General features: G+C 46.2%; 2 protein-coding genes across 2 annotated transcripts in view; one reads left to right on the top strand and one right to left on the bottom strand.

Annotated features, from left to right (window-relative positions):
• The window catches only part of LOC139584173 (growth arrest-specific protein 2), a 97,395-nt gene extending 95,163 nt beyond the window's left edge, over window positions 1-2,232 (bottom strand). Inside the window, exon 1 of the mRNA XM_071415719.1 lies at window positions 1,956-2,232. The gene's annotated coding sequence lies outside the window, so the exon portion shown is untranslated. The remainder of the gene's footprint in view (window positions 1-1,955) is intronic.
• Window positions 2,233-5,875: 3,643 nt separating this feature from the next.
• On the top strand, window positions 5,876-7,712 carry LOC139584107 (uncharacterized). Its single transcript, XM_071415614.1, has 2 exons — window positions 5,876-6,866; window positions 6,919-7,712. The coding sequence occupies exons 1-2, from the start codon at window positions 5,876-5,878 to the stop codon at window positions 7,710-7,712; spliced, it is 1,785 nt and encodes a 594-aa protein (XP_071271715.1).
• The last annotated feature ends 4,439 nt before the right edge of the window (window positions 7,713-12,151 follow it).

Here is a 12,151-nt window from a genome sequence, read left to right as displayed (position 1 = left end):
GCTTCTGTAAATGGTTTGTGAGCGTCTGAAAATGGTTTGTGAACTTCTGAAAATGGTTTGTGAGCGTCTGAAAATGGTTTGTGAGCGTCTGAAAATGGTTTGTGAGGGTCTGAAAATGGTTTGTGAGCTTCTGTAAATGGTTTGTGAGCGTCTGAAAATGGTTTGTGAGCTTCTGAAAATGGTTTGTGAGCGTCTGAAAATGGTTTGTGAGCGTCTGAAAATGGTTTGTGAGCTTCTGTAAATGGTTTGTGAGCGTCTGAAAATGGTTTGTGAGCTTCTGAAAATGGTTTGTGAGCGTCTGAAAATGGTTTGTGAGCTTCTGAAAATGGTTTGTGAGCGTCTGAAAATGGTTTGTGAGCTTCTGAAAATGGTTTGTGAGCGTCTGAAAATGGTTTGTGAGCGTCTGAAAATGGTTTGTGAGCGTCTGAAAATGGTTTGTGAACGTCTGAAAATGGTTTGTGAGCATCTGAAAATGGTTTGTGAGCTTCTGAAAATGGTTTGTGAGCTTCTGAAAATGGTTTGTGAGGGTCTGAAAATGGTTTGTGAGCGTCTGAAAATGGTTTGTGAGTTTCTGAAAATGGTTTGTGAGCGTCTGAAAATGGTTTGTGAGGGTCTGAAAATGGTTTGTGAGCGTCTGAAAATGGTTTGTGAGCGTCTGAAAATGGTTTGTGAGCGTCTGAAGATGGTTTGTGAGCGTCTGAAAATGGTTTGTGAGCGTCTGAAAATGGTTTGTGAGCGTCTGAAAATGGTTTGTGAGCGTCTGAAAATGGTTTGTGAGCGTCTGAAAATGGTTTGTGAGCGTCTGAAAAGGGTTTGTGTGCTTCTGAAAATGCATTTAAACAGTGTTTTTGTCACGTTTATGTCAGTGCATGTGTTAATGTCATTATGCATTTTCATTTTTACAACTGTAATAACTTTTCAAAGCTGTCTCCTCATTTACAGTTTATATTCCTGCCACTCATAAAAGGAACCAACCACAACAACTACACAGCTAGTTCAGCCATTTTAAAATGGCATTGAAACACACACGCTCACACACACACGCTCACACACACACGCTCACACATGCGCACGTGTGCTAACACGCATGCACGTGCGCTCACACGCATGCTCACACACACACGCACGCTCAAACACACACGCACACGCACGCTTGCTCACACACATACACGCACAGGCCCGCTCACGCACACATACACAATCTCACACAGACACGCTCACACACGCAGGCTCACACACACACTGAAAATATGAAATGTCTGACATTTGATGAAAACTTACAGTTAGATAAGAAAACAGCAACAGCTATTCTGTGTGATAAAATAAAAAGCATTTGAAGTTATTCATATGAGGTTCATTAAAAGTTGCAGCAGCAGCTGAGTTATAGGTTCTTCTGCAAAACAAGTGGACTGACTAACTGACTCCGCACACAGGCAGCTTGGTGGCAGAGAAATGTTTACTGGGTCTTTTGTTTAAAAAAATACAAAGAGAAGGATTCTAGTCAACTACTCTGAAGGGATATTTTGAATAATCTGCCTAAATATTTGCATATTGAGTTTATTTGTTTATGCATTTTGACACTGTCCACTGTAAGCTATATTGAAGAAGAATACTTATCCTACCAACATTGGGCATAAGACTACTTACTGTGTGAAGCCATGGTTATAGTAGCCTATACTCAATAGGGTAGTGATCAAGCTTTTTCCTAAATTCTGAAGTTTAATAAAGAAATAGAAATCACAATAGATGTATTGTTGAAAAAAGTAAGTGTATTATCGTTTATTCTAACTATTATTATTCTAAATATTTAATAAGTTTACAGCAAAATGCGATAATATATTTGGGGATGAATGGTAAATTCACGTATAAAAATAACACACACAAATAAAACGGTATGCTTGAGCATCAATCAGAGGTATGCAATTAATCGACAGTCCTATGCGTCTTCCACTCACCCTCGTCAAAGCAACTCTTCTATCCGTTACCGTTACCGTCCTCTCGTTCCGTCTCTTTGCTCCTCAGTGCGTTCTATATTCATGCTTTTCTAGCCTACCCTACGGTCTGTCGCTGAAAACAGTGGGTAGGATCAGGCAATGCATATATCTGTCTCTCAAAAAACCTGTACCCAAGTCGCTGCTGCACCGCCGATAGAAGGGAAGTTTATGATCAGTCATGCTGGACTGGGTGGGAATGTTATGCTGTGTTCTTCCTCTCCCTCTCTCTCCCTGCACTCCTGACTCCAATATGACGTTGGAGAAACTCGTTCGTGCGCAAGATTGCAATTAGATGTTTAAGAGGAAGTCTATTAATTGGCCCAGGCATTGTGTAGTTTTAATTATTGCAATTGCTCGAGTCAATACACTGAAAGTTACACAATACAGTGACTAGATTTAGATTGGACTAGATTTATTCGTCTACAATCTACACACATATTCAGTAATAACAATTTTTAAAGTGAAAACTCACATGGGAAAATAATTTTATTCTCGAAGGACAATACATGTGCTTTATTCTATTATATCGGGCAGGTTGTATGATTTACATAACTTTTATTTTGAAGTGACTGTGACGCGTTCCCCCCATAACCGAAAGTTCACTCCAAAACACCACCTTGTGGGTGTCCACTAATTACCACAGCCACAAAGTCTGACACTAAATCGTAACAATTCATTAAAACAAAAATTTGCTTTTTGTTATGCATAAGGTTAGCAATGGGGTTAAGGTTAGATTTAAATGCAACATTTAAGAAGATAAATTGTGGAAATAGGCGGGGTTTATGACTTTGTGGCTGTGTTAACTAGTTTACAACCCAATTTGTGGCGGAAAGAAGAGAGAACGAAGACAAATTGTCACACAAGTTGTTAAAACACAAAACTTTTCAGAACAAACTTTACAATTATTTTAAACAACATTTTAACATTTCCAAAGACAAAAAAATGTGAATACGACACCGGAACCTCACGTGCAGATATTCTAAGAGCCGATAGCGCCACATGGAGGCTGTTCTAAAGAACTTGTAGAGGACCGTGAAGCTACTCGCCTTGTCGCAAACCGAATAGTGGAACAATCCCAGGACAGAGCCTTCCAATGGACTCAGTACGAACACCTCCACGCAAGGTTCAACTCAAACACAGCCATCGTGGAGATATTGGAAAAACAACTACAGTCAACCAACGAAAGCTTACGAGCAATTGTTCAAGGATAATAAAACGGATATCACGTTCTCTGACCGGTAGCAGTGTCAACTCTTGCTGCTCGTGGGATTACAAAAGAACGCCTCGGTCCCAAGCTTTTCGACACTTCTAGTTCCAGAACGGTTGGAGCGAAATCGAAAGATGCCACAAGTCATTGTACTGAGCTCATTGAAATCTTGAGTGCCGTTCATTTGAAACGGAGTACATCATTTCCTAGTCCTTATGCCGACGTGATGGGCATGACACTTGATGGAGATATTGGACATCCTACTCTCCCTAGAGATACTGGCGGGTCCAAGATGGGCCAAGCAGAGAAGTTCTTGGACTCCCATCTTACAAAGCTCGGGGTGGATTTGAAAACTTCTCTGAGGTTGTTGCTGCTGCTCTCATGTCTTAACAACAACAACAACAAAAGAAAAACAGCATCAACAACAATTGCTTCAGGAGTTTGGTTGCAACAACACCACAGTTTACCCCAGCATATGTGTTCCATGTGCCCTGTTGATCAACCTCTCCCAGCAGTCTGTAAAGTCTGCAGTCTGTAAAGTTTGCAGTCTGTAAAGTCTGCAGTCTGTGCAGTCTGTAAAGTCTGTGCAGTCTGTAAAGTCTGCAGTCTGTAAAGTTTGCAGTCTGTAAAGTCTGCAGTCTGTAAAGTTCAGGGTGGCCTACTGTGACATGTTGAAGGAGTGGGGGGGGGGGGGGGTCACAGTTGGAGTATGACGTGGATAAAGGAGATTGGGTTCAAATGTATGTCACCAAAGGGGGGGGGGGGACGTTATAGGTCACTACCATGGGCTTGTCTGTCACTGAAGGAGGACATTGAGAGAGAGCTGACAACACTAAAGGTTGCAGATGGGGACTTTTGATGTTAGAGGGTTAAACGCATGAACTGACCTCCTGTCTGAGCTTCAGTGGCGCTTTTTACAAAAGTGTAACATGTCAAAATGGCATCACGTTGTCGGTGTTGTTCCAAATACCTTTGACCTTTTAAAGAAAATGGTAGATACCATTAAATATTTTTTTTGTGGGAGGATACAGTTGTTTATTCTGTCTATTCATATCATTTTTAAACAGAGTAAAGATTTGCTTCATTTCTTTACACTCATTGCTGTGTTTTTTTTTTTTTTCAAGGCTTCAATATGTTTTCTTTTGGACACACTGAACACCTAACCTGGTCCCAGATCTGTTAGTTCACGTCTAAGACCAGGATATTGAACACCTAACCTGGTCCCAGATCTGTTAGTTCACGTCTAAGACCAGGCTACTGAACACCTAACCTGGTCCCAGATCTGTTAGTTCACGTCTAAGACCAGGCTACTGAACACCTAACCTGGTCCCAGATCTGTTAGTTCACGTCTAAGACCAGGCTACTGAACACCTAACCTGGTCCCAGATCTGTTAGTTCACGTCTAAGACCAGGCTACTGAACACCTAACCTGGTCCCAGATCTGTTAGTTCACGTCTAAGACCAGGCTACTGAACACCTAACCTGGTCCCAGATCTGTTAGTTCACATCTAAGACCAGGATACTGAACACCTAACCTGGTCCCAGATCTGTTAGTTCACGTCTAAGACCGGGCTACTGAACACCTAACCTGGTCCCAGATCTGTTAGTTCACGTCTAAGACCGGGCTACTGAACACCTAACCTGGTCCCAGATCTGTTAGTTCACATCTAAGACCAGGATATTGAACACCTAACCTGGTCCCAGATCTGTTATTTCACATCTAAGACCAGGATATTGAACACCTAACCTGGTCCCAGATCTGTTAGTTCACGTCTAAGACCAGGATATTGAACACCTAACCTGGTCCCAGATCTGTTAGTTCACGTCTAAGACCAGGATATTGAACACCTAACCTGGTCCCAGATCTGTTATTTCACATCTAAGACCAGGATATTGAACACCTAACCTGGTCCCAGATCTGTTATTTCACATCTAAGACCAGGATATTGAACACCTAACCTGGTCCCAGATCTGTTAGTTCACGTCTAAGACCAGGCTACTGAACACCTAACCTGGTCCCAGATCTGTTAGTTCACATCTAAGACCAGGCTACTGAACACCTAACCTGGTCCCAGATCTGTTAGTTCACGTCTAAGACCAGGCTACTGAACACCTAACCTGGTCCCAGATCTGTTATTTCACATCTAAGACCAGGCTACTGAACACCTAACCTGGTCCCAGATCTGTTAGTTCACGTCTAAGACCAGGCTACTGAACACCTAACCTGGTCCCAGATCTGTTAGTTCACATCTAAGACCAGGATACTGAACACCTAACCTGGTCCCAGATCTGTTAGTTCACATCTAAGACCAGGATACTGAACACCTAACCTGGTCCCAGATCTGTTAGTTCACATCTAAGACCAGGATACTGAACACCTAACCTGGTCCCAGATCTGTTAGTTCACGTCTAAGACCAGGATAATGCACACCAGAATGAGCTGGTAAATTAAATACAAATCTCAACGAGCAGGAATGACAGATGGGAGCATCACACGTTTTCCCAGTCAATCACTTCCTGGACTCTGAAGATGAAAGAGAGGATGTCATGTGCGCCTCCCAAATGAGTCCCCAGGGAGACACAAAGACTCGTGTGCCTTATTGTAGATTTCATCTCACTCACTATCAGATCAGTTTGGAGGGGGAAAATTCGTAGCCTGAGGAAGAGGGTTACAATGAGGAACAGGGCTACGGTGAGGAAGAGGGCTACGGTGAGGAAGAGGGCTACGATGAGGAAGAGGGCTACGGTGAGGAAGAGGGGCTACGATGAGGAAGAGGGCTACGATGAGGAAGAGGGCTACGATGAGGAAGAGGGCTACGGTGAGGAAGAGGGCTACGGTGAGGAAGGGGGCTACGGTGAGGAAGAGGGCTACAATGAGGAAGGGGGCTACAATGAGGAAGGGGGCTACGGTGAGGAAGAGGGCTACGGTGAGGAAGGGGGCTACGGTGAGGAAGAGGGCTACGGTGAGGAAGAGGGCTACGGTGAGGAAGAGGGCTACAATGAGGAAGGGGGCTACGGTGAGGAAGAGGGCTACGATGAGGAAGGGGGCTACGATGAGGAAGGGGGCTATGGTGAGGAAGAGGGCTACGGTGAGGAAGAGGGCTACAATGAGGAAGGGGGCTACGATGAGGAAGAGGGCTACGGTGAGGAAGAGGGCTACGATGAGGAAGAGGGCTACGGTGAGGAAGAGGGCTACGGTGAGGAAGAGGGCTACGGTGAGGAAGAGGGCTACGATGAGGAAGGGGGCTACGATGAGGAAGGGGGCTACGGTGAGGAAGAGGGCTACGGTGAGGAAGAGGGCTACAATGAGGAAGGGGGCTACGGTGAGGAAGAGGGCTACGATGAGGAAGAGGGCTACGGTGAGGAAGAGGGCTACGGTGAGGAAGAGGGCTACGGTGAGGAAGAGGGCTACGGTGAGGAAGGGGGCTACGGTGAGGAAGAGGGCTACGATGAGGAAGAGGGCTACGGTGAGGAAGAGGGCTACGGTGAGGAAGAGGGCTACGGTGAGGAAGAGGGCTACGATGAGGAAGGGGGCTACGATGAGGAAGGGGGCTACGGTGAGGAAGGGGGCTACGGTGAGGAAGAGGGCTACGATGAGGAAGGGGGCTACGGTGAGGAAGAGGGCTACGATGAGGAAGAGGGCTACGGTGAGGAAGAGGGCTACGGTGAGGAAGAGGGCTACGGTGAGGGGTGAGGAAGAGGGCTACGGTGAGGAAGAGGGCTACGGTGAGGAAGAGGGCTACGGTGAGGAAGAGGGCTACGATGAGGAAGAGGGCTACGGTGAGGAAGAGGGCTACGATGAGGAAGGGGGCTACGGTGAGGAAGAGGGCTACGGTGAGGAAGAGGGCTACGATGAGGAAGAGGGCTACGGTGAGGAAGAGGGCTACAATGAGGAAGGGGGCTACGATGAGGAAGAGGGCTACGATGAGGAAGAGGGCTACGGTGAGGAAGAGGGCTACGATGAGGAAGGGGGCTACGGTGAGGAAGAGGGCTACGATGAGGAAGAGGGCTACGGTGAGGAAGAGGGCTACAATGAGGAAGGGGGCTACGGTGAGGAAGAGGGCTACGGTGAGGAAGAGGGCTACAATGAGGAAGGGGGCTACGGTGAGGAAGAGGGCTACGGTGAGGAAGGGGGCTACGATGAGGAAGAGGGCTACGATGAGGAAGAGGGCTACGGTGAGGAAGAGGGCTACGGTGAGGAAGAGGGCTACGGTGAGGAAGAGGGCTACGATGAGGAAGAGGGCTACGATGAGGAAGAGGGCTACGGTGAGGAAGAGGGCTACGGTGAGGAAGAGGGCTACGGTGAGGAAGAGGGCTACGATGAGGAAGGGGGCTACGATGAGGAAGGGGGCTACGGTGAGGAAGGGGGCTACGGTGAGGAAGAGGGCTACGATGAGGAAGGGGGCTACGGTGAGGAAGAGGGCTACGATGAGGAAGAGGGCTACGGTGAGGAAGAGGGTTACGGTGAGGAAGAGGGCTACGGTGAGGAAGAGGGCTACGGTGAGGGGTGAGGAAGAGGGCTACGGTGAGGAAGAGGGCTACGGTGAGGAAGAGGGCTACGGTGAGGAAGAGGGCTACGATGAGGAAGAGGGCTACGTGAGGAAGAGGGCTACGATGAGGAAGGGGGCTACGGTGAGGAAGAGGGCTACGGTGAGGAAGAGGGCTACGATGAGGAAGAGGGGCTACGGTGAGGAAGAGGGCTACGATGAGGAAGAGGGCTACGATGAGGAAGGGGGCTACGATGAGGAAGAGGGCTACGATGAGGAAGGGGGCTACGGTGAGGAAGAGGGCTACGATGAGGAAGAGGGCTACAATGAGGAAGAGGGCTACGGTGAGGAAGAGGGCTACGATGAGGAAGAGGGCTACGATGAGGAAGAGGGCTACGGTGAGGAAGAGGGCTACGGTGAGGAAGGGGGCTACGGTGAGGAAGAGGGCTACGATGAGGAAGAGGGCTACGGTGAGGAAGAGGGCTACGATGAGGAAGAGGGCTACGGTGAGGAAGAGGGCTACGGTGAGGAAGAGGGCTACGATGAGGCTTTTAGATCATCCTGAGTTTGTTGATTTCTAGATGTTCTGATGTGTGAAAATACATTCATTTTATTTTATATCATAGCTTAACTTCTAGGCATCTTGAGATCCTGTCTAACACACTCCTTTTGAAATCTAATTACAAACACTAAACATGTGTCACATTTTGCGGGGGGAGGGTGGGGGGTCTAAAATCTAAATATATTGTGCAATATTTATGTTGCTGTTTTCATATATTTACATTCCATCTTTACTGAATATGAAAATGTAGCTGATTCCATCACACTGAATCAGTGGAAATACAAATCATTGTGAAACTAACTAGTAAAGGACAATGTCAGTGAATTTAGGACAATTTATTTCCCCATCTATTCTGTTTTATTAGTATGGCTAGCATCATGACAGGTTGTTGACTCGAGTGACACTGAATAACAATTAGGCTGTCTCACAGGCCACATAGAGTTTATTCCCCTCATAGCATCCCTGGCCAGGTTTATAGCACTGAACAAGACTACACAGGCTTGCCATGTCAATAAGCTATCATGCCGCATTTCATATTTGCTTTATGTAGTCTATTGCACATTTGGTCCTGTTTCCTGTTTCCTGTTTCCGGTTTCCTGTTTGTTTCTCGGGGTTTGTTTGAAATGTCGTCAAAAGTTTAAAAAAACATTTAAAAAAAAACCATGTTTTTATTGTCACATACACCAGATAGGTGCAGTGAAATGTGTTGTTTTACAGGGTCAGTCATAGTAGTATGATAGGTGCAGTGTAATGTGTTGTTTTACAGGGTCAGTCATAGTAGTATGATAGGTGCAGTGAAATGTGTTGTTTTACAGGGTCAGCCAATTTCCAAACTACTAAACCAAATAGGATGTCATATCCTCAAACCACAATTCAGTATTAAATCCAATTAGGAATGTAAAATGGCACTGACACGTGAGCTGCCAGTTTCTCACATTAGTCAAATAGAAGCAAGACAAATGAGATCTACTAACAAACAAATTGACACGTGAGTGGAACTTTCCTGATCTGGATAAATGGGTTGAGGTGGGACTGAGGCTGTGTCCCAAATGGCACTATGGGCCCTGGTCAACAGTAGTGCACTATGGGCCCTGGTCAACAGTAGTGTACTATGGGCCCTGGTCAACAGTAGTGCACTATGGGCCCTGGTCAACAGTAGTGCACTATGGGCCCTGGTCAAGAGTAGTGCATTATGGGCCCTGGTCAACAGTAGTGCACTATGGGCCCTGGTCAACAGTAGTGCATTATGGGCCCTGGTCAACAGTAGTGCACTATGGGCCCTGGTCAACAGTAGTGCACTATGGGCCCTGGTCAACAGTAGTGCACTACGGGCCCTGGTCAACAGTAGTGCATTATGGGCCCTGGTCAACAGTAGTGCACTATGGGCCCTGGTCAACAGTAGTGCACTATGGGCCCTGGTCAACAGTAGTGCACTATGGGCACTGGTCAACAGTAGTGCACTATGGGCCCTGGTCAACAGTAGTGCACTATGGGCCCTGGTCAACAGTAGTGCATTATGGGCCCTGGTCAACAGTAGTGCATTATGGGCCCTGGTCAACAGTAGTGCACTATGGGCCCTGGTCAACAGTAGTGCACTATGGGCCCTGGTCAACAGTAGTGCACTATGGGCCCTGGTCAACAGTAGTGCATTATGGGCCCTGGTCAACAGTAGTGCCAATAGGATGCCATTTGAGATGTAACCTGGAACGAGTCAGCCAGGGCAGATTCAAGCTGACCAGCCAGGGCAGATTCAAGCTGACCAGCCAGGGCAGATTCAAGCTGACCAGCCAGGGCAGATTCAAGCTGACCATGCTACTTCGCCACAAAAAGAGAATTGCTCCCATTAATTCTCAATTACTCACTAAGTGGCACACAATCAACTATTGATAGAAACAAATTGCTCGGGCTTGCTGTGGGAGTTACCCTGAAATTCTAATGTTTCATTTGCAGTAATAAGTCGATACACATGGAGCACAGGCTGGTGTCTCTCCATGGAGGGATGGAAGTAGGAATGGAAGGAGGGAAATAGGAATGAATGGAGGGAAGGAAATAGGAATGAATGGAGGGAAGTAGGAATGAGGGAGAGAAGTAGATATGGAGGGAGGGAAATAGGAATGAATGGAGGGAGGGAAGTAGGAATGGAGGGAGGGAAGTAGGAATGGAGGGAAGGAAATAGGAATGAATGGAGGGAAGGAAATAGGAATGAATGGAGGGAGGGAAGTAGGAATGAGGGAGAGAAGTAGATATGGAGGGAGGGAAATAGGAATGAATGGAGGGAGGGAAGTAGGAATGGAGGGAGGGAAGTAGGAATGAATGGAGGGAGGGAAGTAGGAATGGAGGGAAGGAAGTAGGAATGAATGGAGGGAGGGAAGTAGGAATGGAGGGAAGGAAGTAGGAATGAATGGAGGGAGGGAAGTAGGAATGGAGGGAAGGAAGTAGGAATGAATGGAGGGAGGGAAGTAGGAATGGAGGGAAGGAAGTAGGAATGAATGGAGGGAGGGAAGTAGGAATGGAGGGAAGGAAGTAGGAATGGAGGGATGGAAGTAGGAATGAATGGAGGGAGGGAAGTAGTAGTATCCCCACAGTCTTACCTCCACCAGACCTTGTAGTATCCTAACACAGATGACACAGCGATAGTATTACCTCCACCAGACCTTGTAGTATCCTAACACAGATGACACAGTGATAGTATTACCTCCACCAGACCTTGTAGTATCCTAACACAGATGACACAGCGATAGTATTACCTCCACCAGACCTTGTAGTATCCTATCACAGATGACACAGCGATAGTCTTACCTCCACCAGACCTTGTAGTATCCTATCACAGATGACCCAGCGATAGTCTTACCTCCACCAGACCTTGTAGTATCCTATCACAGATGACCCAGCGATAGTCTTACCTCCACCAGACCTTGTAGTATCCTATCACAGATGACCCAGCGATAGTCTTACCTCCACCAGACCTTGTAGTATCCTATCACAGATGACACAGCGATAGTCTTACCTCCCCCAGACCTTGTAGTATCCTATCACAGATGATGCAGCGATAGTCTTACCTCCACCAGACCTTGTAGTATCCTATCACAGATGACCCAGCGATAGTCTTACCTCCACCAGACCTTGTAGTATCCTATCACAGATGACACAGCGATAGTCTTACCTCCACCAGACCTTGTAGTATCCTATCACAGATGACCCAGCGATAGTCTTACCTCCACCAGACCTTGTAGTATCCTATCACAGATGACCCAGCGATAGTCTTACCTCCCCCAGACCTTGTAGTATCCTATCACAGATGACGCAGCGATAGTCCACCTGAGCTGCGGAGGGGATGAGTATGTTGAGGATGGATGTGAAGAAGATGGCTAGCCCAAACACTCTACGAACAAAGGGAAAAGACAGTTTGTAATCCACGACAGCCTACATTAGCAGCCCTAGCATATATATTCAATTTATATTGTGCTTTAAACCAAAGAGTATGTAAATTATAGGGCTTGGAAATTATGTTCAAGATATCAACAAAGCCATTTCATTAATATCCTATTTCATCTGCAGCAAAACAATTGTAGCCTATTTTCTCTCTATTTAACACTTTTGTTTTAAAAACATCAAAATAATCAAGAAATTTGAAAAATTGTGCAGTCTACAATTCTATGTAGGAAACCAAATATTTGTAGCCTACTTATTCAGCTGAAACTTAGTTTAGAGTAGCTGAATAAACTCCACTTCATGGTGAAGGAAGTTTCTGATAAACTCCACCAATGGAGTGGAAGCAACTTACCATGTACCTATGTTTGTCCTCTGTAGTTGCATGCCTTTCTTTGTTTTTCCTGAAATCCATACTTTTTCTAAAAACTTTAATCAAATACAACCACTGCGGACTGTTTGCGCATTGCTG

Source organism: Salvelinus alpinus, chromosome 9 (genome assembly GCF_045679555.1).
Source record: "Salvelinus alpinus chromosome 9, SLU_Salpinus.1, whole genome shotgun sequence".
NCBI classification, from domain to species: domain Eukaryota; kingdom Metazoa; phylum Chordata; class Actinopteri; order Salmoniformes; family Salmonidae; genus Salvelinus; species Salvelinus alpinus.
Note: the sequence above shows the minus strand (reverse complement) of the source record. Positions and strands in the feature narration are given on the sequence as shown.